Here is a 26,360-nt window from a genome sequence, read left to right on the forward strand (position 1 = left end):
GACTCTTTCCAACCCCATGAACCGCAGCACGCCAGGCCTCCCTGTCCACCACCAACTCTCGGAGTCCACCCAAAGCCATGTCCATCGAGTCAGTGATGTCATCCAACCATCTCATCCTCTGTCGTCCCCTTCTCCTCTTGCCCTCAATCTTTCCCAGCATCAGGATCTTTTCAAATGAGTCAGCTCTTCGCATCAGGTGGCCAAAGTACTGGAGTTTCAGCTTCAACATCAATTTTTCCAGTGAACACCCAGGAATGATCTCCTTTAGGATGGACTGGTTGGATCTCCTTGAAGTCCAAGGAATTCTCGAGAGTCTTCTCCAACACCACAGTTCAAAAACATCAGTTCTTCAGTACTCAGCTTTCTTTATAGTTCAACTCTCATATCCATACATGACCACTGGAAAAACCATAGCCTTGACTAGATGGACCTTTGTTGACAAAGTAATGTCTCTGCTTTTTAATATGCTGTCTAGGTTGGTCATAACTTTTCTTCCAAGGAGTAAGTGTCTTTTAATTTCATGGCTGCAATCACCATCTGCAGTGATTTTGGAACCCAGAAAAATGAAGTCAACCACTGTTTCCCCATCTATTTCCCATGAAGTGATGGAACCAGATGCCATGATCTTATTTTTCTGAATGTTGAGCTTAAAGCCAACTTTTTCACTCTCCTCTTTCACTTTCATCTAGAGGCTCTTCACTTTCTGCCATAAGGGCAGTGTCATCTGGTCCCATCACTTCATGGCAAATAGATCGGGAAACAACAGAAACAGTGGCCGACTTTATTTTTGGGGGCCCCAAAATCACTGCTGATGGTGACTGCAGCCATGAAATTAAAAGACACTTACTTCTTGGAAGAAAAGTTATGACCAACCTAGACAGCATATTTAAAGGCAGAGACATTACTTTGCCAAAAAGGGTCTGTCATGGGCTGCCGTCTATGGGGTCACACAGAGTTGGACACGACTGAAGCGACTTAGCAGCAGCAGCAGCAGTTAAGGCTATGCTTTTTCCAGTGGTCATGTATGGATGTGAAAGTTGGACTATAAAGAAAGTTGAGTGCCGAAGAATTGATGCTTTTGAATTGTGGTGTTGGAGAAGACTCTTGGGAGTCCCTTGGACTGCAAGGACATCCAACCAGTCCATCATAAAGGAAATCAGTCCTGAATATTCCAATGAATATTCATTGGAAGGACTGATGTTGAAGCTGAAACTCCAGTACTTTGGCCACCTGATGTGAAGAACTGACTCATTTGAAATGACCCTGATGCTGGGAAAGACTGAAGGCGGGAGGAGAAGGAAACGATGGATGAAATGGTTGCATGGCATCACCGACTCAATGAACATGAGTTTGAGTAAGCTCTAGGTGTTGGCATGGGCAGGGAGGCCTGGTGTGCTCCGGTCCACGGGGTTGCAAAGTGTTGGACATAACTGAGCGACTGAAATGAACTGAATTGAACTGAGGTCTCACTATAGAAACGGGGACTGGAAGGCTTGGTGTGAGATACAGCAACACCAAGAAAATCAAGAGAAAAGTTACATCAAGGAAGGTGGAAATTTTGTCAGCTGGTTCCTAAGTAACATCTAACTGAAATATCAGCCCTAAACTTTAATATTGTGAGGGCATTTGAAGATTCTCCATTTTCTGTGTGTGATGTTTTCATTTGACAAATGTGTTCCACGACACTGACCATTATGATTTAGAAATTTTCTGAGATGGTTTCCTGTTTGATTTTAAAATACCTAAAAAGTGATTTTATATTCAATTAGGTGAAACTTCTGGGTATAGTCAACTCTCCATGTTCTTAATAAATATTGTGTGAATGAATAAATGTTACCTTTTATTTGCTCAAACAAAACACACCAATTTACTGCCCTCTCATGCTGTGCTGTCCAGTAGAAATATGATGCAGGCCATACATGTGATTTTTATTGGCTAAACTTTCTGTATACAACCCCATATAGCCAAAATATTATCATTTCCAATGTAATCAGTATAAAATTAATGAAATATTTTATAGTCTTTTATAATGCTGAATCATCAAAATCTTGCACGTGCTTTACATTTACAGTGTTTGAGTAACATGTAGCTAGTGGGCATGGATTCTACAGCACAACCCTCCCTGATCTTCATCAACTTTTATTTTTTTCCCTAAATTCTTGACGTTAAGGACGTCCACTGTTTCTTCTCCCTTCATGCCCCTGAACTTCAGTATTTTACATAGTTGACAGCTCTCTTGGGCTTCCATTTTCTGGGCCATCAATTCTAGTCCTTCTTTGTTCTTTTATTGTCAGTTTTGTGACCTTGAAAATGTTTCCTGGGCAGTTTGTGAGCTTAATAGTAACACAGAAACACACCCTGGTCCTGAAAATAAGATGATCAGAATGGATATTACTGTCACACCAAAGGAAGGATAGGGTTTGACTCCCACTGTATATCTGTCTTCTGCCACTTTCTTGATAAGAGATTATTGTGGCATGGAGAAGATCCTTTCCATCAATAAACCGGGAAGAGGGGGATATTGAAGTTATTAAAACTTTTTCTTCAATAGAAGCTTATAGAAATAACATCTAAAAACCTAAAGCTATTGAGCAGTATTAAGATGGAAGCCTTCCATTTCCAATGATTATTTTATTTCTTATGCACTGGTAAGCATAATACAACAGTTTATGACTCTTGTTCTTAAGAAACTAGAGGTTGACAGTTTAGAAGCAAAATGTTTGCTTCAAGGGCAGTGCTACTCCATTTATCAGAAAAGTGTTCTGTATTTTGGTTTTCTCTTAAAGTTTTATCTACTTTAGTGGCTAGAACTATAATCATTTTGTATTAATTTATTCATTCACTCAGGAAAATTTTTTGAGTACCAATTATGTGCCAGAAAATACGTGAGACATTCATGCGCAAGAGACATAAATCCTGTCCACATTTCCGTTTTTGGAAATGTTTTGTGAGAGATCCACAGCATTCCTTATCATACTCACTTAGTATCATCTCTTTAACAGTTTGGAAACTTTGAAGTGAGAATGTTTAAAAAGTCCAGTTTTTATTTATTGCTTTTTCAAAGTGAGCTGTTAATCAAATTCAAGCTATCTGCCACGATTGTCATCTGGATGTTCAAATATATGTTTTAAACTAACAGAATCTCTCAGGATAACTCTAATGTTTGGAAACTGAAGGTATGCTTCCATTCCCAAATCTGCTTGTCCCTTTGAAAGTCTTTCCAATTGTCATTTGATATCATTTTGCAAGTGAGTCTGTGAAAATTTTATTCTTATGTTTGAAGAGATGTCTTTAATGCTAGATCTGGAAACTTAGGAGTTTCCAGAATTAGGAATTAGTCCTAACTGATAAGTTTGAAGCATTTATTTTCTGTTGTCTAACAGGACCAGAGCATGAAGCTGGTTGAGAATTCGGGCTGTCCCACTCTGGACTGTCCAGAGTCGCATCAGATTACCTTGTCTCATAGCTGTTGCAAAGTCTGTAAAGGTAAGGGTTTTTGGAAAGTAAGATTTACGTGCATGAGTCATTCTAGGAGGCAATTTCTCCTGACAGGAAATACAAATTTTATAGGGAAGTTATTTCCAAAGACTATGGAATCAAACTTGAGATGCTCCCATGCCTTTCTACTGGGTGTCTTGTACCTGGCTCAAGGTCTAGGTTTCTAAACTCTCTCTGTGTATTGGTTCTGAGTCAGCATGACATTGTTGAACGTATACAGCAGTGCTGAGTTTTTTTGGGGGGAGGGGAGGCGGATTTGCTTTGCTTTTCTCTTCAGTCTGTTTTGTAATTGACTTAGCATAATTCCCATGTTGGCTACTTCAAATCCCTCTCTTCACAATTCCACCCTCCTTCACTGATAGGCTTCTGCATCACTGAGAAGAGAGAGGCCATCAAACATGCATTGCTTGTTCTGTGTTCCCTTTGTGATGATAGACCTACAACCAATAAGTAGAAGGAACTTAGATTTTTAGTTTGATATAAAAAAAACAGTAAAATTTGAGATATTCAGAAATGCAGTGGGCGGCCCATTATCAAAGATTCTTAAATTTGGTATTTGTTGTAGATTCAAGTATTAAACTAAAGGATTGATTATATGGAACCTTTTATGATCCCTATCAATCATGAAATTATGTGTGCCTTCTTGCATTATCTTGAAATCATGTATTTGTAAATCTGTCTCCTTCATTGAACTTTGCACCTTGAGAGCAGGGCTGGGTCTTTATCTTTGTATGACACTTGGAATGTAGTTGGGACTCATAGCTCATGTAGTTGGTGTTACATTAACAAAGTGCCTTTTATGAGCTACTAGCACATGTTTTAATAATAGCCTTTATTGATACCAAATAAAACTTAAACAGAAAAAAGTAAGAAAAAGAAACTTTATAAAACATATGCTATTTTCTTTCCTTTTAATCCCATTTATTAAAAGGGAAATATAAGATCCTTCTCTCCCATTTTTTGGAGGATGGTGCAGGTTTCTTTTCATTTTCTGTTTAGCTAATTGCTCCATCTATTCTTTTAAGAGTTTTAAAATCCTATTTCTATGAAAGGCTCTTTGGGAGTTTCAGAGTGGTTTCAGACTTGGTCTGCCTTTCAAGAGCTTTAGGGATGGCTCTCAGGAACTAACAGTACAAAGGATTGTAATCAAATAGAGAAAAAAGAAGAGCCACTGGTGTTTTCAGCCTAACTTTCCATGAGCCAGTGCCTTGCACAGAACATGTGTGGAAGTTGATACAAATCCAGAATGCTCATTCCAATCACTTGATTTTGGAACTGGACTCCCAGTATGCAGCTTGACTAGAGTGTCTTTGACAGCCAAAGGTAGTCTATACCAGAACTTCTCAGGATTAAATGTGTATACAGATAACCTAGGGATTAAAGTACAGATCCTAATCTGGAAGGTCTGAAGTGGAACTCGAGAATCTGCATTTCTGTTAAGCTCCTAGGTGACTACTGGTCAGTGGGACCACACTTTGAGTGGCTTTTGCTGCATAACAAATTACCCCAAAGTTCAGTGGCTTAAAACACCCACCACTTTATTATCAGGCATACCTCCTTTTGCTGCACTTTGCTTTATTGTGCTTTGCAGATATGGTGATATTTACAAATTGAAGGTTTATGGCAACCCTGTGTCAGGCAAGACTGTTGGTGGCATTTTTCCAGCAGCATTTGTTCACGTCATGATTCTGTATCACATTTTGGTTATTCTCACAATAGCAATAATTCAAATTTTTTCATTATTATCATATTTGTTATGGTGATCTGTGATCAGTGATCTTTAATGTTCCTACTATGACTTGCTGAAGACTCAGATGATGGTTGTCATTTTTTAGCAAGAAAGCATTTTAAAATGGCGAAGGAGAGTCAGACATGACTGACCGACCGAACAAGAAATTTTTAAATTAAATCATGTACGTTTTTTACAGATGTAATGCTGTTGCATATTTAATATACTGCAGTATAGTATAAACAACGTTTTTTTTGGCCACACTGCACAGCTTTCAGGATCTCAGTTCCCTGATCAGGGTTAAACCTGGGCCGCAGGGTTGAAAGCCTGGAATCCTAAACACTAGGCAACCAGGGAACTCCCAAAACATAGCTTTTATATGCACTGAGAGAATAAAAAATTTGTGTGACTGGCTTTATTGTGACATTCACTTTATTGCAGTGATCTGGAACCAAGCATGCACTATCTCTGAGGTTTGCCTAGATATTGCAGTGTTGTGGGTCAGCAATTCCGACAAGGCTTAGCCAGGTGATTCTTCTGCTTCATAGGGTGTTAACTGGGGTCCCTCTGGAAGCTGGTCTGAGCTGGAAGGTTCAGGATGGCCTCACTGTATGTTGGGCATCTTAACAGGAATGGCATGAAGGCTGGTCATAGCCAGAACTCTCTCCCTTTCTATGTAATCTCAGGACTTCTCCCTGTGGTCTCCCTAGCAGGATGGTCATCAGATTTCTTAAATGGTAGCTTGGGGCTGTCAAACAGTAGGTCTGGATACAGCATCACTTCTACCACAATTCATTGATCAAAGCAGTTAAAACCAAACCCAGATTCAAGCGGTGGGTTTGAGGGGAATAGATCCCTCTATGATAGGAGGAGTGTTAAAAATTTGTGGCCATCTTTAATCTACTAGTGGTGTCCAGGAGCTACTTAGAGAGCAGAGAGGTGAGAGCAGAGAAGTGAATACCTATCAGTCAGTACTGGCAGGATTTGGGTAAAAAGATGTGGGTAAGAATAGGGCATTTCAGAGGGCTTCCCCGGTAGCTCAGCTGGTAAAGAATCCACCTGCAAGGCAGGAGACCACAGTTCAATTCCTGGGTCAGGAAGATCCCTTGGAGAAGGGATAGGATATCCACTCCAGTATTCTTGCCTGGAGAATCCCCATCGACAGTGGAGCCTGGCGGGCTGCAGTCCATGGGATCACATAGAGTTGGACACAACTGAGCGACTAAGCACAGAACAGAGCATTTCAGATGTCAAGAAAAGACCTGATTACATTCATTTCTTTTTAAAGAGCTTTAACATATTACCAAAAGCAAGTTAAGAATGGAAAGTAAAAGTGAAATCATTCAGTCATGTCTGACTCTTTGTGACCCCATGGGCTATACAGTCCCTAGAATTCTCCAAGCCAGAATATTGGAGTGGGTAGCTGTTCCTGTCTCTAGGGGATCTCCCCATCCCAGGATCGAACCCAGGTCTCCCACATTTCAGGCAGATTCTTTACCAGCTAAGCCACCAGGGAAGAATGGAAAAGCTAGGAACAAAAACTGTTATGTTTATATTACCTATAGTTTAAAAAGTTAATATGTTTACACAACACACTTGAAATACAATGACAAAGTTTACTATGACCTATAGCCCTTCCACCTGAGACTGATATACTTGATTTGTGACCCACTGAAGCCAGAACTGAACTCAGGTTTGGCTGCTCATTGCTCAAAAGTTGATAATCAAGAGAAAGAGTTGGTGGGGGGGGGGGGAAAAAAAAAAAAGATGTGTTATTCAGGAAGCTGGCAACCTGGGAAGATGGTGGACTAGCGTCCCCCAAACCATTTTCAAGTTGCCAGACAGGGAACAGAGTTGGTAAAGGAGCAGTTTCAGAGGTGTGCTGGTGGGGGCTATGTGTGATGCAGCACAGTCTGCTCCAATAATCACCTTGAAGCTGGTGGTGCAGTGGTCTGATTAGCATCATTGTGTGATTGTGTAAGGAGAACAGGTTGTCTATAGCTGTGGAGTTGAAGCATCCTGTAGTTCCTGGAATTTCTCAAGAGATTGTTCTCTAAGTATCTAATCACATTAGAGCATATTCAGTCCTACATCATGGGTTTTTCTCACAATGGAACTGGGGCCTCCAATATGGAATTGCCCTTGCTAAGGTAAAAGCAGAGATTCCTTTTCCTTATTTCTGAACAAGTGTTTTAGAGTCAGGTGAGATATATGTGATAAAACCTTGGTATCAGCTTTCAAAAAAAACTTGAGTAATAAATTATTTTACATAGCCTGGATTGAGAACCACTGGCTTAGCTAATACTGGAGCTGAAATCGGACAAGTTGACCTTTCTTGAAACATCTAACACCATGTAAGATAAAAATTGCTTCCATTTCTGACTTCAAATATATAGAATAAACAAATGAGTTCTCCTGCTATTGTCTGACTTTTAAACTAAAAAGCAAATTAATTTTTGAAGGCTGAAATTTTGAGTCAACTCCTACACATATATTGTGACAAATTCATTTGTGGTAAAACTGGTCTCCAGTTTCCAGGCCTGTCTCCCTCGTGCTGAAGATGACATGTTCACATCTGAAAAAGTATGTTGTTCAACAATGCTTATTAAATATTCCCTGAGGGCAGAACATGAGATTACAGAGTTAACCTTTCCACTGGAGGCTCAGCCAGTGTTTGGAAACCAAGCTGTGCACCAAAATAAGGCTCCAAATCTCTAGGCACCAAGTCACATACAGGCAGGACTGTTTTCTAGGTACCCTCTTCTCGTCTGTTGTAGCAGCTCAGGAACAGTGTAGCAAAAGTGTTCTTTTCACTTTTTTCATATTTGAGAGCTGTTTCAAGAAGTCATATGACCAATTATAATAGGATAGAGACTTCGTCATACAATGAGGACTCTGACTTAGGTACAGAAATACCATGAAACTATGTGTTTTCATATCTCAGCCCTTCCCATTCTCTTCCTCCTCTCTTGGCCACCCCTTTCTCTGCTGGTAGACCATCAAATCCTATTCACCAGATACCCACTTTTTAATTTAGTATTGACTTTGTCATGACTTCCAACCAGTCCATCCTAAATGAGATCAGTCCTGGGTGTTCATTGGAAGGACTGATATTGAAGCTGAAACTCCTATACTATGGCCACCTGATGCGAAGAGCTGACTCATTGGAAAAGACTCTGATGCTGGGAGGGATTGGGGGCAGGAGGAGAAGGGGACGACAGATGATGAGATGGCTGGACGGCCTCACCAACTCAATGGACATCAGTTTTTGTGGACTCCAGGAGTTGGTGATGGACAGGGAGGCCTGGCGTGCTGCGGTTCATGGGGTTGCAGAGTCAGATGTGACATCTGAACAATCAGAAGTAATGGAGGCATCATGTATATAACGCTGAGCAAGTGTAGACTGTTTGCTCCCAACTTCTGGAAAGTTCATAATTTATCACATCAGTCAATTACACCTTCGTGATTCTCGTTATCTATCACAAATAACATCATTTAGTTAATTTTTTATCATCTACTGTTAGTTAACACATTTTCTGAAAAGCTAGTTTCATTCCAGTGGTATCCATGAAATGACTGGGTTATTGAATTCATGTATTTTTTGTACACATTAAAAAAATTCCATTGCTATCTTTGAAAGTGTAATTGAAAGTTGCTCAGTCGAGTCTGACTCTTTGTGACCCCATGGGCTATACAGTCCACGAAATTCACCAGGCCAGAGTATGAGTGGATAGACTTTCCTTTCTCCAGGGGATCTTCCCAACTCAGGGATCAAAACCAGGTCTCCCACATTGCAGGTGAAATGTTTACCAGCTGAGCCATCAGGGAAGCCCAAGAATACTGGAGTGGGGAACCTGTCCCTTCTCCAGGGGATCTTTCCAACCCAGGTCTCCCGCATTGCAGGTGAATTCTTTACCAGCTGAGCTACTAGGGAAGCCCATTGCTATCTGTACTTCATTTTAAATGTTCATCCATGCACATGAACTACATTTTGGGAAAAAGTCAGGAACACCCATAATCTCATAGATGGTACCGATATGAGTTAGTATTGTTTCAGGTCCAAGTGATAGAACAACCAATCCAGCTGACTGAAGGGAAAAAATGGAATGCGTGGCCTGGTGAGTGGATTGATTCAGATCTCAAACCTTGTCACTTTGCTTAGATACATCTATTTGCCTCCTCTGAGATGGCCTTATTTTCAAACTCTATGTGTTCTTGGGTAGATCCTGACATTCTTATGCTCACATTATTTTGATACTTAAGTAGGTGGAAGACAAAGTTCCGTATCTTCTAAACAAAAGTCCCAGAATTGAGATTTAATTATCTGCATTAACCTGCACTGGATCGTTTGCTCAGACCTGAAGAAATTATGTTCAGGCTAGTAGGATGTATTGTTTGGTGTTGCCTTGATCAGCGGGCAGTGGAGTCCATTTTCCTGTAAGCATCTAGGCTAATAGTAGAGATGAAAAATTCATTCCAGGTATGGCTAGGGTTTTTTTTCCCTACCGAAAGAAGAAATAGACACCTATAGACAAAACCAACAAATAATCACCTCAAAATTATTATATTCTTTTTCTCTTGGATATTATGAAATACCTTTATTTGTGTGTTCTTATGTATAATCTTTTGTACCCTTCCTTACCTCATCAGTCATAAAAAATGCATATCAACATTTTATAGAAGGTTATAGAAAGTTCTAGTATACTTAATACAAGAACTTCATATAAATTTGGAAAGCTTAAAAGGAATAGAAAACTTGGTATCCGTGAGTTTAAAATTGAAAGGAGGAAATAAAAGAAAGACCTGATTGTATTAGATCATTGCTCTATCCATCTATAACAAATATGTGAATTTTCTCCTATGATAGCTATCTTAGCACATTTATTTGTGGTTTATTAGTAATACTCTAATTACTTTAATTATTAACCAATGTGAAACTACATTTTTGTGAGGTAGATAGTATCCAAATTTACAGGTGAGAAAATCTGAATGTTTAGAAAGGTTAATTAACTTACAAAGCTAGTAATTTACTCAGCCAGTAATTGGTAGAGATCAGATGTAGATCTTTCAACTCTAAAATCTAAGCACAAATGAGTAGGAATGCAGCAATGATGGTCGTAGAACTATGGTTTATTGCCAACCCATAGTCTGATTTTTTTTTTTTAAGTTCTTCCCTATAGATTGGAAACAAATCCCTTTAAGTGAGTCTGAATTTTCTACCCATCAGTAGTTAGCAGTTAGCCTTTTAACCTTGGCATTTTTAAATCTATGCAGTAAAATAACCAATAGATTCAATCAACTTTTGTCTGTCGAGAGACTAAATCAAAATAGCTGACACTGTTTAGAGTTAGTTAACATTTGACAAAATTTTCAATTTTCAAGTCTCTGGGTTAATTTATAAAAAACTCATTTGACAAAAAACAGTGTACTCCCTAAATGAACCTAAAATAGTGAAAAGTAGAATCACACTGTTATTTTATATTTGTAAATTCTTGCAGCAGTTAATCACTGCCTGGTGAGCGTATGCATGGTATTTGATGCTGAGATGAGGGAGTCTTACCATCGGTTAGGCCAAATCAGAAATGGATTGTAATAGAGGGTGAGGATGACTTTTAAGCTGAAATTATCCCCTCAGGCATTGTAAAAAGACTCTGGAACACATTTTAAGAAAAATGGTCTCAATTTAGCTACTTAAAGAAGGAGGAAAGAAAAAGACCCTAGGAGAAAACATTTTTAACTTTCCTCTTCATAAGAATGAACCTTTTACTTCAAAATTTTCATCCTGAATCATAAGAATTTAGATTGTGAAGAATTTTGTGAAGAAAAGTTGTCAAGTGATTTTAGTGCTGTTATTTACTATGTAGTTTTCCAGTTTTCATTCACCTGAGTTCTATTTTATTTAATTCCTGTAGAAATCACTCAAGCCTCACCCTTCCTAAGGCTTATTAAATTGTACAAAAAATTTTTTTACTGTACATTTTAACACATCTCATGGGAGATGTGTTTTAACTCTGTGATGATATTCAGCGTAGTCATTATGGGCACAAACCAACTGGAATAGACATCAGTCATTGTGCTATGCCACAGTATACCTGCTGGCTATGGTTCAGTCTTTCACTGAATCCCATGGTCTATGGTAATTTGATAAATAAGATGAGCTGGTGAAGAACTTAATCTTCATGATTTACTCAAATAAAAGTCTTTTCTTGCATGTAAGTAGATGAGTTTATTCTGAGCTACATGAAATGTATTTTTCTAAACGTCTTTTCTTTTATACATGCTGAAATAATAATTCATTAGACAGCGTAAAACTAGCTAGAAAATTTATTCATCAAGCAATTTTAAAATTGTCTGAATGATGCATAATCACATAATTTCCATTAAATATAGATTCCAGTGTTCAAGCTTTTCATTTCAGCATCTTAGATGATCTTTGAACAAAGGATTCACACAGGAAAAAGAAATTCAAGAAATTACACATGATTGGTGTCACTGTATATGAAGTGTTCCATTTATATTTCCTCTCATAAAGACTCGAATCTTTGTAATTCATAAACTTTTTTCTTTTGAGTAGACATACTTGGCTTGCAGATTTCCAGAGAAAATTAAATTAAAGAGGTGTATTTTTTTTTTTAATATGTTTAGAGTTTTGGTATATTTTTTCCTTTAAGATGCCAGGTCATCTGTTTCATTTCTTAAATACACAATGTGAACATCTAATCTGGTTTGGTCTGTGTTACTCATAGTTATTGATAATGTTCAATCACTAATTCTCAGATTACTTTCCTTCCTCACTATGTTATCTTCAGTTAGTTAAGTTTAGTTTAGTTCAGTTCAGTTGCTCAATTGTGTCCGACTCTTTGTGACCTATGGACCACAGCATGCAAGGTCTCCCTGTCCCAACCATCTCATCCTTTGCTGTCCCTTCTCCGCCTGCCTTCAATCTTTCCCAGCATCAGGGTCTTTTCTAAGGAGTCAGTTCTTTGCATCAGGTGGCCAAAGTATTGGAGCTTCAGCTTCAGCATCAGTCCATCCAATGAATATTCAGAATATTTAGTATGGACTGGTTCGATCTCCTTGCTGCCCAAGGGACTCTCAAGAGTCTCCTCCAACACCACAGTTCAAAAGCATCGATTCTTCGGTGCTCAGCTTTCTTTATAGTCCAACTCTCACATCCATACATGATTACTGGAAAAACCATAGCTTAGACTAGACAGAGATTTGCTGGCAAAGTAATGACTCTGTTTTTTAATATGCTGTCTAGGTTGGTCATAACTTTCCTTCAAAGAAGCAAGCGTCTTTTAATTTCATGGCTGCAGTCACCATCTGCAGTGATTTTGGAGCCCCCCCAAATAAAGTCAGCCATTGCTTCCACTGTTTCCCCATCTATTTGTCACGAAGTGATGGGGTTGGATGCCATGACCTTAAATATATGAATGTTGAGTTTTAAGCCAGTTTTTTCACTCTCCTCTTTCACTTTTATCAAGAGACTTTTGAGTTCTTCTTCACTTTATGCCAAAAGGGTGGTGTCAGTTGTGTATCTGAGGTCATTTTCATTTCTCCCGGCAATCTTGATTCCAGCTTGTGCTTCGCCAGCCCGGCATTTCTTATGGTGTACTCTGCATATAAGGTGAATAAGCAGGGTGACAATATACAACTTTGACGCACTCCTTTTCTATTTGGAACCAGTCTGTTATTGCATGTCCAGTTCTAACTGTTGCTTCCTGACCTGCATATAGGTTTCTCAAGAGGCAGGTCAGGTGGTCTGGTATTACGTTCTGTTTCAAAATTTTCCACAGTTTCTTGTGATCCACACAGTCAAAGGCGTTGGCATAGTCAATAAAGCAGAAATAGATATTTTTCTGGAACTCTCTTGCTTTTTTGATGATCCAGCAGATGTTGGCAATTTGATCTCTGGTTCCTCTGCCTTTTCTAAAACCAGCTTGAACATCTGGAAGTTCACGGTTCATGTACTGTTGGAGCCTGGCTTGGAGAATTTTGAGCATTCCTTTACTAGTGTGTGAGATGAGTGCAATTGTGCAGTAGTTTATACATTCTTTGGCATTACCTTTCTTTGGGATTGGTATCAAGACTGAACTTTCCCAGGTCTGTAGCCACTATTGAGTTTTCCAAATTTGCTGGCATATTGACTGCAGCACTTTCACAACATCATCTTTTAGGATTTGAATTAGCTCAACTGGAATTCCATCACTTCCACTACCTTTATTCCCAGTGATGCTTCGTATAGCCCACTTGACTTCACATTCCAGGATATCTGGCTGTAGCTGAGTGATCACACCATTGTGATTATCTGTATTGTGAAGATCTTTTTTGTATAGTTCTTCTGTGTATTCTTGCCACCTCTTCTTTATATTGTCTGCTTCTGTTAGGTCCATACCATTTCTGTTCTTTATTATGCCCATCTTTGCATGAAATGTTCCATTGGTATCTCTAATTTTCTTGAAGAGATCTCTAGTCTTTCCCATTCTATTACTTTCCTCCATTTCTTTACACTGATAACTGAGGAAGGCTTTCTTATCTCTCCTTGCTATTCTTTGGAACTCTGCATTCAAATGAGTATATCTTTCCTTTTCTCCTTTGCCTTTCACGTGTTTTCTTTTCTCAGCTGTTTGTAAGGCCTCCTAAGACAACTTTTTGCCTTTTTGCATTTCTTTTTCTTGGGTATGATCTTGATCACTGCCTCCTGTACAATGTCATGAACCTCCATTCATAGTTCTTCAGGCACTCTATCAGATCTAATCCACTGAATCTATTTGTCACTTCCATTGTATAATCATAAGGGATTTGATTTAGGTCATACCTGAGTGGTCTAGTGGTTTTCCCTACTTTCTTCAATTTAAGTCTGAATTTGGCAATAAGGAATTTGTGATCTGAGCCACAGTCAACTCCCGGTCTTGTTTTTGCTGACTGTGTAGAGCTTCTCCATCTTTGCTGCAAAGAATATAATCAATCTGATTTCAAAATGTCTTGACCATCTGGTGATGTCCATGTGTAGAGTCTTCTCTTGTGTTGTTGGAAAAGGGTGTTTGTTATGACCAGTGCATTCTCTTGACAAAACCTGTTAGCCTTTGACCTGCTTCGTTTTGTACTCCAAGGCCAAATTTGCCTGTTATTCCAGGTATCTCTTGACTTCCTACTTTTGCATTCCAGTCCCCTATAATGAAAAGGACATCTTTTTTGGGTGTTAGTTCTAGAAGGTCTTGTGGGTCTTCATAGAACCATTCAACTTCAGCTTCTTCAGCATTACTGATTGGGGCATAGACTTGGATTACTGTGATATTGAATGGTTTGCCTTGGAAATGAACAGAGATTATTCAGTCATTTTTGAGATTGCATCCAATTACTGTATTTTGCACTCTTGTTGTCTATGATGGCTGCTCCATTTCTTCTAAGGGATTCTTCTCCACAGTAGTAGATATAATGGTCAGCTGAGTTAAATTCACCCTTTCCAGTCCATTTTAGTTCACTGATTCCGAAATGTTGATGTTCACTCTTACCATTTCCTATTTGACCACTTCCAGTTTCCCTTGATTCATTTACCTAACATTCCAGATTCCTGTGCATTATTGCTCTTTACCGCATTGGACTTTACTTCCATCACCTGTCGCATCCACAACTGGCTGTTGTTTTTGCCTTGGCTCTATCTCTTCATTCTTTCTGGAGTTATTCCTCCACTCATCTCCAGTCCCATCACTTTATGGGAAATAGATGGGAAACAGTGGAAACAGTGTCAGACTTTATTTTGGGGGGCTCCAAAAATCACTGCAGATGGTGATTGCAGCCATGAAATTAAAAGACACTTACTCCTTGGAAGAAAAGTTATGACCAACCTAGATAGCATATTCAAAAGCAGAGACATTACTTTGCCAACAAAGGTCCTTCTAGTCAAGGCTATGGTTTTTCCTGGGGTCTTGTATAGGTGTGAGAGTTGGACTGTGAAGAAAGCTGAGTGCCAAAGAACTGATGTTTTTGAACTGTGGTGTTGGAGAAGACTCTTGAGAGTCCCTTGGACTGCAAGGAGATCCAACCAGTCCATTCTGAAGGAGATCAGCCCTGGGATTTCTTTGGAAAGAATGATGCTAAAGCTGAAACTCCAGTACTTTGGCCACCTCATGCGATGAGTTGACTCATTCATTGGAAAAAACTCTGATGCTGGGAGGGATTGGGGGCAGGAGAAGGGGACGACCGAGGATGAGATGGCTGGATGGCGTCACTGACTCGATGGATGTGAGTTTGAGTGAACTCCAGGAGTTAGTGCTGGACAGGGAGGCCTGGCATGCTGCAATTCATGGGGTCGCAAAGAGTCAGACATGACTGAGCGACTGAAAAACTGAACTGATATCCAGTAGCATATTGGGTGCCTGGGGAAGTTCATCTTTCAGTGTCCTATCTTTTTGCCTTTTCATGCTGCTCATGGGGTTCTCAAGGCAAGAATCCTGAAGTGGTTTGCTGTTCCCTTCTCCAGTGGACCATGTTTTGTCAGAACTCTCCACCATGATCTTTCTGTCTTGGGTGGCCCTACAGGCTGGCTCATAGTTTCATTGAGTTAGACAAGTCTGTGGTTCATGTGATCAGGTTGATTAGGTTTCTGTGATTGTGGTTTTCATTCTGTATGCCCTCTGATGGGTAAGGATAAGAGGGTTATGAAAACTTCCTAATGGGAGAGACTAACTGGGTTTGGTTCTGATGGGCAGGGTCATGCTCAGTAAATCTTTAATTCAATTTTCTGTTAATGGGCGGGGCTTTGCTCCCTTGCTGTTGTTTGACCTGAGACCAAACTATGGTGGAGGTAATGCAGATAATGGTGACCTCCTTCAAAAGGTCCCGTGCAGGCACAGCTGCACTTAGTGACCCCAGTCCTGCAGCAGGCCACTGCTGACCCATGCGGAGACTCCTGGACACTCACAGGTAAGTCTGGGTCAGTCTTCTGTGCGGTCACTGCTCCTTTCTCCTGGGTCCTGGTGTGCACAAGGTTCTGTTTGCGCCCTTCAACACTCTGTTTTCCTAGTCTTGTGTAAGTTCAGGTGGGGTTAATGGTGACCTTCTCCAGTTAACTCTTAATTGAGTTAAATACACTAAAAAAAACTTTTTATTACATATAGCATGTGGTTCTATAAACATTGGATGAAGATATCAACATAATCATGTAGGAAAATATAGCTTCTAAATAAAAGAAAGATATTAAGAGACAAATGTTTTTGCTTTGTTATGAGTTCATTTACCATAATAATTTCTTTTTTCCTGTAGGTTATGACTTTTGCTCTGAAAGGCATAACTGCATGGAGAATTCTGTCTGCAGAAATCTGAATGACAGAGCTGTTTGTAGCTGTCGAGATGGTTTTAGGGCTCTTCGAGAAGACAATGCCTACTGTGAAGGTAAGCCTTGTAATGAAGTATAGCTTGGCTGTATAAATTTCCTAGAATTACTGCATGCAAAATTTATTAATTTCCCAGGTTGTCAAATTGATAGGCCCATTAAAAGCAGTAAATTTAATTTGAAGCTTATTAGTCAGCTAAAAATAATTATCTTTCAAATTAAAGTTTTTCATCTTTCTGCTATGTCAGACTAATAAGTTAATATGGCTAGGTTTCTTGAATTAGGACAATACTTCCACTGTGAAATTGCCTTCTTTTTTTATAATTAGATATTCAGATAGTTCACATATTGACATGATTACTGTGGCTTGCGGTTAGGATTGTAGTCAGATTTTTGCAGACAATGTTGTATAACAAAGACAGTCAATTAACAGGAAGATGAAGTGCCCACACCATTTTTGTTTTGCTACTGTCAGTAATCTCAGAGGTTGTATTCATGCTCTGTCGTATTTAGTAAATAGCTCCAATGGAGTAAACAGGTTCCTAGTTATTTTAAATCCTTGACGAATATCTCAGGTAGTTTGTTGCCTCATTGAAAGAATCCAAATACAGTGAGAAGGCCTGGGCGTCCACAAATACTGCAGCTTTGACTATTCGTGAAGACCCTAGAATTACAAGAGGTGTAGAAGGAGATCAGTCCTGGGTGTTCATTGGAAGGACTGATGTTGAAACTGAAAGTCCAATACTTTGACCACCTGATATGAAGAGGTAACTCATTGGAAAAGACCCTGATGTTGGGAAAGATTGAGGGCAGGAGGAGAAGGGGACGACAGAGGATGAGATGGTTGGATGGCATCACCAACTCAGTGGACATGGGTTTGGGTGGACTCCGGGAGTTGGTGATGGACAGGGAGGCCTGGCGTGCTGCGGTTCATGGGGTCACAAAGAGTTGAACACGACTGAGTGACTGAACTGAACTGAGTAATATGTAACTTCCCTAAGGCACATATTTGACATTTCATTAATTGTGTGACTAGCTAGTGGGTTTGCAGGTAAGAACAGTAGTGTGGTGGTATTTGGGCACTTGGAAGCCTCTGGTCTTACCTTTTCCAAATGTTTAGGATCAGTGCCATCAGTCCCTAGAGATCATGTTTAGTTATATAATGATTTTTTGGCCCTTGTTCAGTCAGTAAGTTGTGTTTGACTTTTTGTGACTGCAGCTTGCTAGGCTTCCCTGTCCTTAGTCTCCTGGAGTTTGCTCAAATTGACATCCATGGAGTTGGTGATGTCACCCAATCATCTCATCCTTTGTCATTGCCTTCTGCCATCAATCTTTCCCAGCATCAGGGTCTTTTCCAATGAGTTCAATTTCTGTTGTTTCTCTTAGTTTTCAATAGATTTTTCTCTGCCTTAATAATTGGTATTCACTTTTTAAATTGACCATTCCCGCTAGCATATTCCTTTAAATGCTTCTAATTCTGACCTAAAGAGACCATTCCATTTTTGCCAAAGCACAAAGACATATGTAGTTTCCCTTCCCCATTCATATGCAGATTCATGTAAAATTCCTAATTTTAAAAGTTTTTAATATTAAAAATGAATTTAAACGTACTTAGTAATGTGTTTTTCATTAATATTTGAGACCTCTGATATGTAATGCATTCCACTTATATTGTTAATATGTGTAATATGAAATCACATGATATAAACTCATATGGTACCTCTTTTTTCTTAATCTTATAATTATGTTTTGAGCTGCTTCTTTTTTGTTGTCATTAAGTGTATTTACTCTTCTAATAAATATTTAGTGAGCACCTACTGTGTAACAAGCAGTTTTCTAGTCTCTGGGTGCCTAGAAAACAGTGAATAAGACTGATAAGATAAATGATGAATAAGACTGCTAAGTTTTCTGTGCTTAGGAGCTTATATTTGAAGGAGAAGACGGAGAATAAGTAGGTAACTTAGAAGTAGAGAAAGGTAATTTAATATAGTAATAAGCAATAGGAAGAAAGTTAAACAGGATGATGTGATAGAAATTGATTGGGGACTAATTTAGATGAGATGGTCAAGGAAAGCCTCTGGGTCTGGGGTTGGCAGGGGATTGCCAGTTGACTTGAGATTTGAGGATAAGGAAATAACACAGAAAGATCTGGAACAGAGCATTCCAACTAGAAGGAATAGTAAGTAGACAGACCATAAGTGGTAATAGCTTAGATGTTCTAGAAACAGAAAGCAGGATAATGTGATGAAACAGATGAGTCAATTAAGATGCAATTGGAGAATTAAGTAGGGGCCAGGTAATGTAGGGGTGCTTGTAAGTATTTTAGATTCATCTAGGAGAGAAGTGATATGCACAGACTTGTATCAAAATGGTAGCTCTGACTGTAATGCGTTAGATGGACTGTGGGGTTAGATGTACTTAAAAGAACAGAAGTGTAAACAGGAAGACTAGTTGGAAGGCTCTGTAGAAGTCTAAGCTAAGTTGCCTAAATTAAGCACAGTGGTTAAGATTCCATGCTTCCACCGCAGGAGGCACAGGTTTAATACCTGGTTGAGAAACTAAGATCTCACATGCTGTGAGGTGCAGCCAAAAAATTTTTAGGCTTCCCTAGGGGCTCAGTTGGTAAAGAATCCGCCTGCAATGTGGGAGACCTGGGTTCAGTCTCTGGGATGGGAAGATAATCTGGAGGAGGGCATGGCAACCCACTTCATATTCTTGCCTGGAGAATCCTCATGGACAGAGGAGCCTGGTGGGCTACAGTCCATGGGCCCACAAAGAGTCAGACATGACTGAGTGACTTAGCACAAGAGAGATAAAAAGGAGTATATTCATATATGTTTTAGAGGTAGAGCCAACAATACTTGCAGATAGTTTGCTATGGAGGAGAATTAAAGAGTAATGAATGGGAGTCAAGGATTTTGAGCAACAAATGGATGATGTTGCCATTTACTGAGACAGGAAAGAACTCAAGGGAAGAAGCCAGAAATTTTTATTAAATTATTTATCAATACAAGCTATTAAAAATTTAATTGTAAAGACTATATCACTGTTTTTATCTACATGTTTATCTGTAGCACAAAATGGCAGCTCTTTTCCATTCTGAATGGATCATACTGAAAAATGGTTTGTAAACTTCCTCACATTATTCATTTTTCATTTAAGGAAGTAATCTTCACAAGTTAAGAAAATGATGGGAAAACTTGTTAGTTTATTATAAGAATCTTGAATTTTTTATACATGAATATTTCTAGTATAGCTTTTGTTATTCATGTTAACAGGTTCCTTAGTATTCTGATCAAATTTGATTTTCTTTGCACTTTGTTGTTGCTAAGAATTTTTTTATTGAAATATAATTTACTTACATTTTCTGTTAGTTTCAGATGTACAACATAGTAATTTGATGTTTTGATACATTATAAAATGATCACCATCATAAATCTAGTTACCATCTGTCACAACACAAAGTTATTATGATATTATTGACTATATTACCTATGTTGTACATTATATCTCAAAACTTATTTATTTTATAACTGGAGGTTTGTACCTCTAAATATCCCTCATCTATTTCACTCATCCACCAACATGCTTCCTTTCTGACACCTACTCATTCTCTGTATATGTGAGTTTGTTTCTGTTTGGCTATATTTGTTCATTTGTTTTCTTTTTTTAGATTTGCTATATAAGTGAAATCATATAGGAGTTCTGTTTCTTTGTCTGATTTATTTCAATTAGCATAATACCCTTTTGATCCATTAATTTTCTCAGAAACGGAAAATCTCATCTTTTTTATGGCAGAGTGATACTCCATTGTGTATATATATACATACCACAATATTTATATACATATACATATACATATATATATATATATATATATATATATATATATACCACATTTTCTATATCCTTTCATCTGTTGATGGGCACTTAGAATGCTTCTGTATCTTGGCTATTTTGAATAATGTACAGTGAACATAGGAGTATATGTATCTTATATAATTAGTGTTTTTGTTTTCTTTGAAGAAAAACCCAAAAGTAGAATCACTGGATTTTATGGTAGTTCTGTTTTTAATTTTTTGAGGAATCTCCATACTGTCATCCATATTAACTTTACCAATTTTGATTTTCACCAATAGTGCCCATACTATTCCCTTTTATCCACACCCTCACCAACACTATATTTTGTCTTCTTGATGATAGCCATTTTAACAGGGATAACATGATATCTCATTGTTGCTTTGACTTGCATTTCCCTGATGACTAGTGACACTGAACGTCTTTTCATGTGTGTCTTGGTCATCTGTATGTCTTTGTTAGAAAAATATATATTCCAATCTTTTGCCCATTTTAAATAAGGTTATTAATTTTCTTGATGTTGTTATGAGTTTTTATATGTTTTGGATATTAGCCCCTCATTAGATATGTTATTTGCAACTATCTTTTCCCACTAAGTAGGCTCTTTGTTTTGTTGATTGTTTCCTTTGCTCTGCAAAATCTTTTTAGCTTGATGCACTCCCATTTCGATTTTTTTTCATTTCCTATTCCCATTTCTGTTTTTGCTTTTCTTTCTCTTACATAAGGAGATAGATCCAAAAAATTTTGAAGACTAATGTCACAGAGTGTACTGTCTATATTTTCTTCTGGGAATTTTATGGTTTCAGGTATTTCATTTAAATCTTCAATCCATTTTGAGTTTATTTGGCATATGGTATGACAAAGTACAATAAGTTCCCTACATATGGACAAGTTTCATTTCAAGAGCATGTTTATAAGTCAAATTTGTTTATAATTCCAACATAGTTAGCCTAGGTACCCAACTAACACAATTGGCTGTATAGTACTGTACTGTAATAGGTTTATGATACTTTTCACACAAACAATACATAAAAATACAAATACAAAAAATAAAGACAACATCTTTAACCTCACAGTACAGTACCCTGAAAAGTACAGTACAACAGCTGGCATACAGGGACTGGTATCGAGTGAACAGGAAAGAGGAGTTAATGAGTGGAGAAGGGAGAGGAGGTGGGAGATGGTAGAGCTGAAGGATCATCGGCAATAGGAGACGGAGGGCAAGCTGCAACTTCACTCATGCCTGACATTGCTGGCACAGGCTCTGGTTCCTTGCTGGATTCAGTTTTATCTGTCCTCTCGAATAAATGATCCAGTGATGTCTAGGTAGTAGCTCTTTTTTTCTGGTCGTAAGTACCATTGGATTGCATCATGAATGGTTGCTCCAGCCTTTATGTACTTTTCTTTCTTTATATATATAAATTTTTATTGGAGGCTAATTTTATTTTAATTGGAGGCTAATTACTTTATAATATTGTATTGGTTTTGCCATACATCAACATGAATCTGCCACAGGTGTACATGTGTTCCCCATCCTGAACCCCCCTCCCACCTCCCTCCCCATCTTCATGTACTTTTCTACATCTGGCCCTGTGCCTCAAAAACTAACAGTGTCTCCTCGAATAAAGAAAATCTCCTTGCCATTTCCTGCATCATGGGTCTCTTTGTTTCTTCAGTTGCTTCTTCTTCCTCTTGTCTCACTACTCTCTCAATTATTTTCACTTCTGTTTCCATTGTTATCACTGGGTGCTTCTTAGCAGTACCAGCTACATCACTGCTGTTTTATGCTTGCTCCTGGACGTCCTTGGATTGCAATAAAAATATTGTACTACTGTATTCTATGCAGTATTGTAAAGTACACAAAGGCACAACCAGCTATAGAGGATGCATGGATGTGACAATGTACACCAAACACATGAACCAACAACATGATTGGACAAGTGAATGCACATTTGCCTCTTTGAAAGCTTGTAACATGAAGATTCATATGTAGGGGATTTACTATTGCCTGGTTTGATTCTTCAACATTTAGCTGTCCAATTTTCCAAGCAACATGTATTGAAGAGGCTGTCTTTCCTTTTTCTATATTCTTGCCTCCTTATTCATAGATAAATTGACCATATAAGTATGGTTTTATTTCTGGGCTTTCTCTTTTGTTCCATTGATCTAGTGTCTGTTTTGTGCTTTGGTTTGTTCTTTCTCTAGTTCCTTTAGGTATAAGGTTAGGTTGTTTATTTGAGATTTTTCTTATTTCCTGGGGTAAACTTGTATTGCTATAAACTTCTTTCTTAGAGCTGCTCTTGCTGGGTCCATAGATTTTGAACTGTTGTATTTCTACTTTTATTTGTCTCTAGGCATTTTTTTTCTTTGTTTTAATTTTTTTTTTTTCTCGCCTTCATGAGCTTGTATATTTTCCAGTTTTTTTCTTGTTGATTTCTAATCTCAGACCCTTTGGTTGGAAAAGTTTCTTGATATGGTTTTAGTCTTCTTAAATTTAATCTGAGATTTGTTTAGTGGCCTACTATGTGGACATTACAGAGAAGGCAATGGCACCCCACTCCAGTACTCTTGCCTTGAAAATCCCATGGATGGAGGAGCCTGATAGGCTGCAGTCTAGGGGGTCACAAGGAGTCGGACACAACTGAGCGATGTCACTTTCACTTTTCAGTTTCATGCATTGAAGAAGGAAATGGCAACCCACTCCAGTGTTCTTGCTTGGAGAGTCCCAAGGACGGGGGAGCCTGGTGGGCTGCTGTCTATGGGGTCGCTTAGCAACAGCAGCAGCAGCATGTGGACATTAAGTGATTTCCTTCTTGTTTGTTGTTATAGTCTTTGGTTTAAAGTCTATTTTGCCTTATCAAATACTGCTACCCCAGCTTTGTGTTTTTGTTTGCATAGAATACTTTTCTATCCCTTCACTTTCAGTCTGTGTGTGACTTTAAATCTGAAGTGAGTCTTATAGGCATTCATATATACGAGTCTTACTTTTTTATACATTCAGCCGCTCTATGACTTTTGATTGGAGCACTTAGGCCATTTGTATTTAATGTTATTTTTAATGAGTATATACTTATTGACATTTTAAAAATTGTTTTCCAGCTATTTTTCTTGTTCTTTATTGTTCGTCTATTTTTGCCCTCTTTCCTTGTGATTTGATGACTATCTTTGGATTCTTTCTTTTTGAATGTGTCTGTCTATTATAGATTTTTGATTTGTGGTTTTCATGAGATTTAAATATAACAGTATATATGTATGTATATATATTATTTTAGGTTGATCTCTTAAGCATGAACACATTTTAAGAACCCTTCATTTTTACTCTTTGCACCCTGTTTTTTGACATTACATTTTCCATCTTTTTATTTTGTCTATCCCTTAAATACTTTAGTGGCTATAGATTGTTTTACTATTTTTGTCTTTTAGCCTTTATATTAAATTTATCAGTGGTGATATACTGCCTTTATTATATATTTGCCTTTATTAAAGAGACTTTTTAAAAATAATTAATGTATTTCTAGTTGTGTAATCTTTTCTGCTTAGGGTAGTCTCTTTAACATTTCTTGTAAAACCAATTTGGTGGTGGTGAGGCATTTTAGCTTTTGCTGGATAGCCTTGCTAAGTAGCGTATTCTTGGTTGTAGATGTCTTCCCTTATCAGCTGGAAAGTATTGTGCCATTCCCTTGTGGCCTGCAAAATTTCTGCTGGAAAGTCAGCACGTGCTCTTATGGAAGTTCCTTTATTTGTAACTAGTAGCTTATTGCTGTTAAGTTTCTCTCTTTATCTGTAACTTTTGCCATTGTATTTATAAAGTGTCTTTTTGTGGACCTCTTTGAGTTTATCTTGTTTGGGACTCCATAACCCCTAAAATGCAAATGTTAGTACACTTGATGTTGTCCTAGAATTCTCTTAAACTATCCTCAGTTTAAAAAAAATTCTTTCTCTTCAGTTTGTATAATTTCCTCTACTCTGTCTTCCAGTTCACTGATCTATTCCTCTGCATCATCTAATATACTGTATATCCCTAGATTCTAATGTATTTTTTATTTCAGTTATTGTACTCTTCAGCTTTGGTTAGTTCCTCTTCATATTCTCTAGCTCTTTACTAACCTTTTAACTGTGTTAATCCATTCTTCTCCTGAGTTCATTGATCATCTTTATAATCATTACCTTGAACTCTTTCTAGGTAGACAGTTTTCTCCACTTCATATAATTCTTCTGGGGTATTGTCTTGTTCCTTTGGAATATATTCAGATGTTTCCTTATTTTGCCTAATTCTCTGTGTTTATTTCTAAATATTAGGTAGGCCAGTTTTGTTCTAGGAGTGCCCTCCTATGTGGATTGCCTTGGGCATTTTGTTGTGAGAAAGTAACAACTGTTGGCACACTCTTAGGCAAAGCTAGCCCCCTGCCCAGTCAGCTGCTAGTTCCTGCCCTATGCCAAGGCTGCTTGCCACTGTTGGACAAGGGTGAGTTCTGGCATGGCTGGAATGCAGGAGCTGGGGATCTTCGGACTGGTTCCTCCTGCTGGGTGGGCTTCCTCCCATTATCACTGCCTGTGGAGCCAGGGGTATCCCATTAAGGATATTTTAACTCACTAGAAATAGCTTTTAACATTTTTTATGCAGCTGTGCCTGTTATCTATCAGCTGGTCTTATAGAATCCTTGTTCTCTAAGAAATTAGAGTTGCCACACAAATAAACATGTGACAAGTTTTAAGTAAAATAAATTTTATTTGCTTAATCTGAGCAACTGAACTGTGGTACTGTTTTAATAATATAACTAATTGAGATTATTTATTCTTACTATATTTTTCTTGATCAGGGTTAATATATCACTGTTAAAATTTATTCATTTATTCATTTGACAAATATTTATTGAATACTTATTTTGTCCCAGTCTAGCCTAGAGGTAAAGCAGTAAATAAGGAACACCTGACTGATATTCTCTCAGGCAGTGAAGATCACTGCACCAAACAGCATTTAATTATATATGTGGCAAGTGGCCTGAAAGAAAAATAAATTAACAGGGTTTCTGATCTGGGTGGGTGGTCATGCTTGAATAAAAGCTTTTCTCTGATGTGTGAAGACTAAGTAAAAATCAGTTATGGACATAAGTAAGTGGGAAAGAGGGGGAATCACCATGGCTAAAGGCCTTAAGGTAAAAAGGAGTACTTCGTAATAAATGAAGGAAGGCAGAGAACAGGAAGAGGCCTGATGAGGTTAATAATGGAAACAGACCCTTGAAGAGCACAGTAGACTACAGGTTTTCTGCTAAGAACAAGAGAGAGTCAAGGAAAAGTTTTATGCAGAGGAATGCCCTGGTCACAGTGGTGTTTTAGATAATTACTTCTGCTTCAGGCTGAATGAGGGTAAGACTGGATGTGGGAAACCAGTGGATGGAAGACAGCAGTGGCTTGCAGTAAAAACAGAGATGGAGATATGGGTGTATTTGAGTGTTTGTGAGATAAAGCCAGTCCTGTTAATTAATTGGTGATAGTAAATAATGAGTAGAGAGGTTTCAAGGTTGCTACTCAATTTTCTGGCCTTAAAATAGGCAAGTGTTTGGTAGAAAAATCATCATGTCAGGTTATTGTGCCTGAGGGACAGGAGAATACCAGTTGAATTATGGTTCAGTGTGGAGTTCAGAGAAGGTTAAATTATACATAGTATTTGGAATTTTTTGGCATATAAATGGTAGTTGGGGAAATGGTAGAAATTACCTAGAGAGTTTTGAAAAAAAACCCAGTATTTGAGCATTTTATAAAGAAGATTTGGTAATGGAGACAGAAAATTTTCATGGCTGAAGATGAGGGAGAGAAGAAGAGGTGGTGTCACAGAAACCAAGGTAAAGAGAGTATTTCAATAAAGTAGCATGTTCTGAGAGATTGAAGATGGATGAAGGATGAAGATGGATGAAGATGGATGAAGAAGGATGAAGA

General features: G+C 38.2%; 1 protein-coding gene across 1 annotated transcript in view; it reads left to right on the top strand.

Annotated features, from left to right (window-relative positions):
- The window catches only part of NELL2 (neural EGFL like 2), a 385,297-nt gene that overhangs the window by 157,197 nt on the left and 201,740 nt on the right, over positions 1–26,360 (top strand). The window contains exons 11-12 of the mRNA XM_052639941.1: positions 3,384–3,486; positions 16,496–16,624. Coding sequence (XP_052495901.1) covers positions 3,384–3,486; positions 16,496–16,624 — 232 coding nt within the window. The remainder of the gene's footprint in view (positions 1–3,383; positions 3,487–16,495; positions 16,625–26,360) is intronic.

This window comes from Budorcas taxicolor, chromosome 5 (genome assembly GCF_023091745.1).
Source record: "Budorcas taxicolor isolate Tak-1 chromosome 5, Takin1.1, whole genome shotgun sequence".
Taxonomy (NCBI): domain Eukaryota; kingdom Metazoa; phylum Chordata; class Mammalia; order Artiodactyla; family Bovidae; genus Budorcas; species Budorcas taxicolor.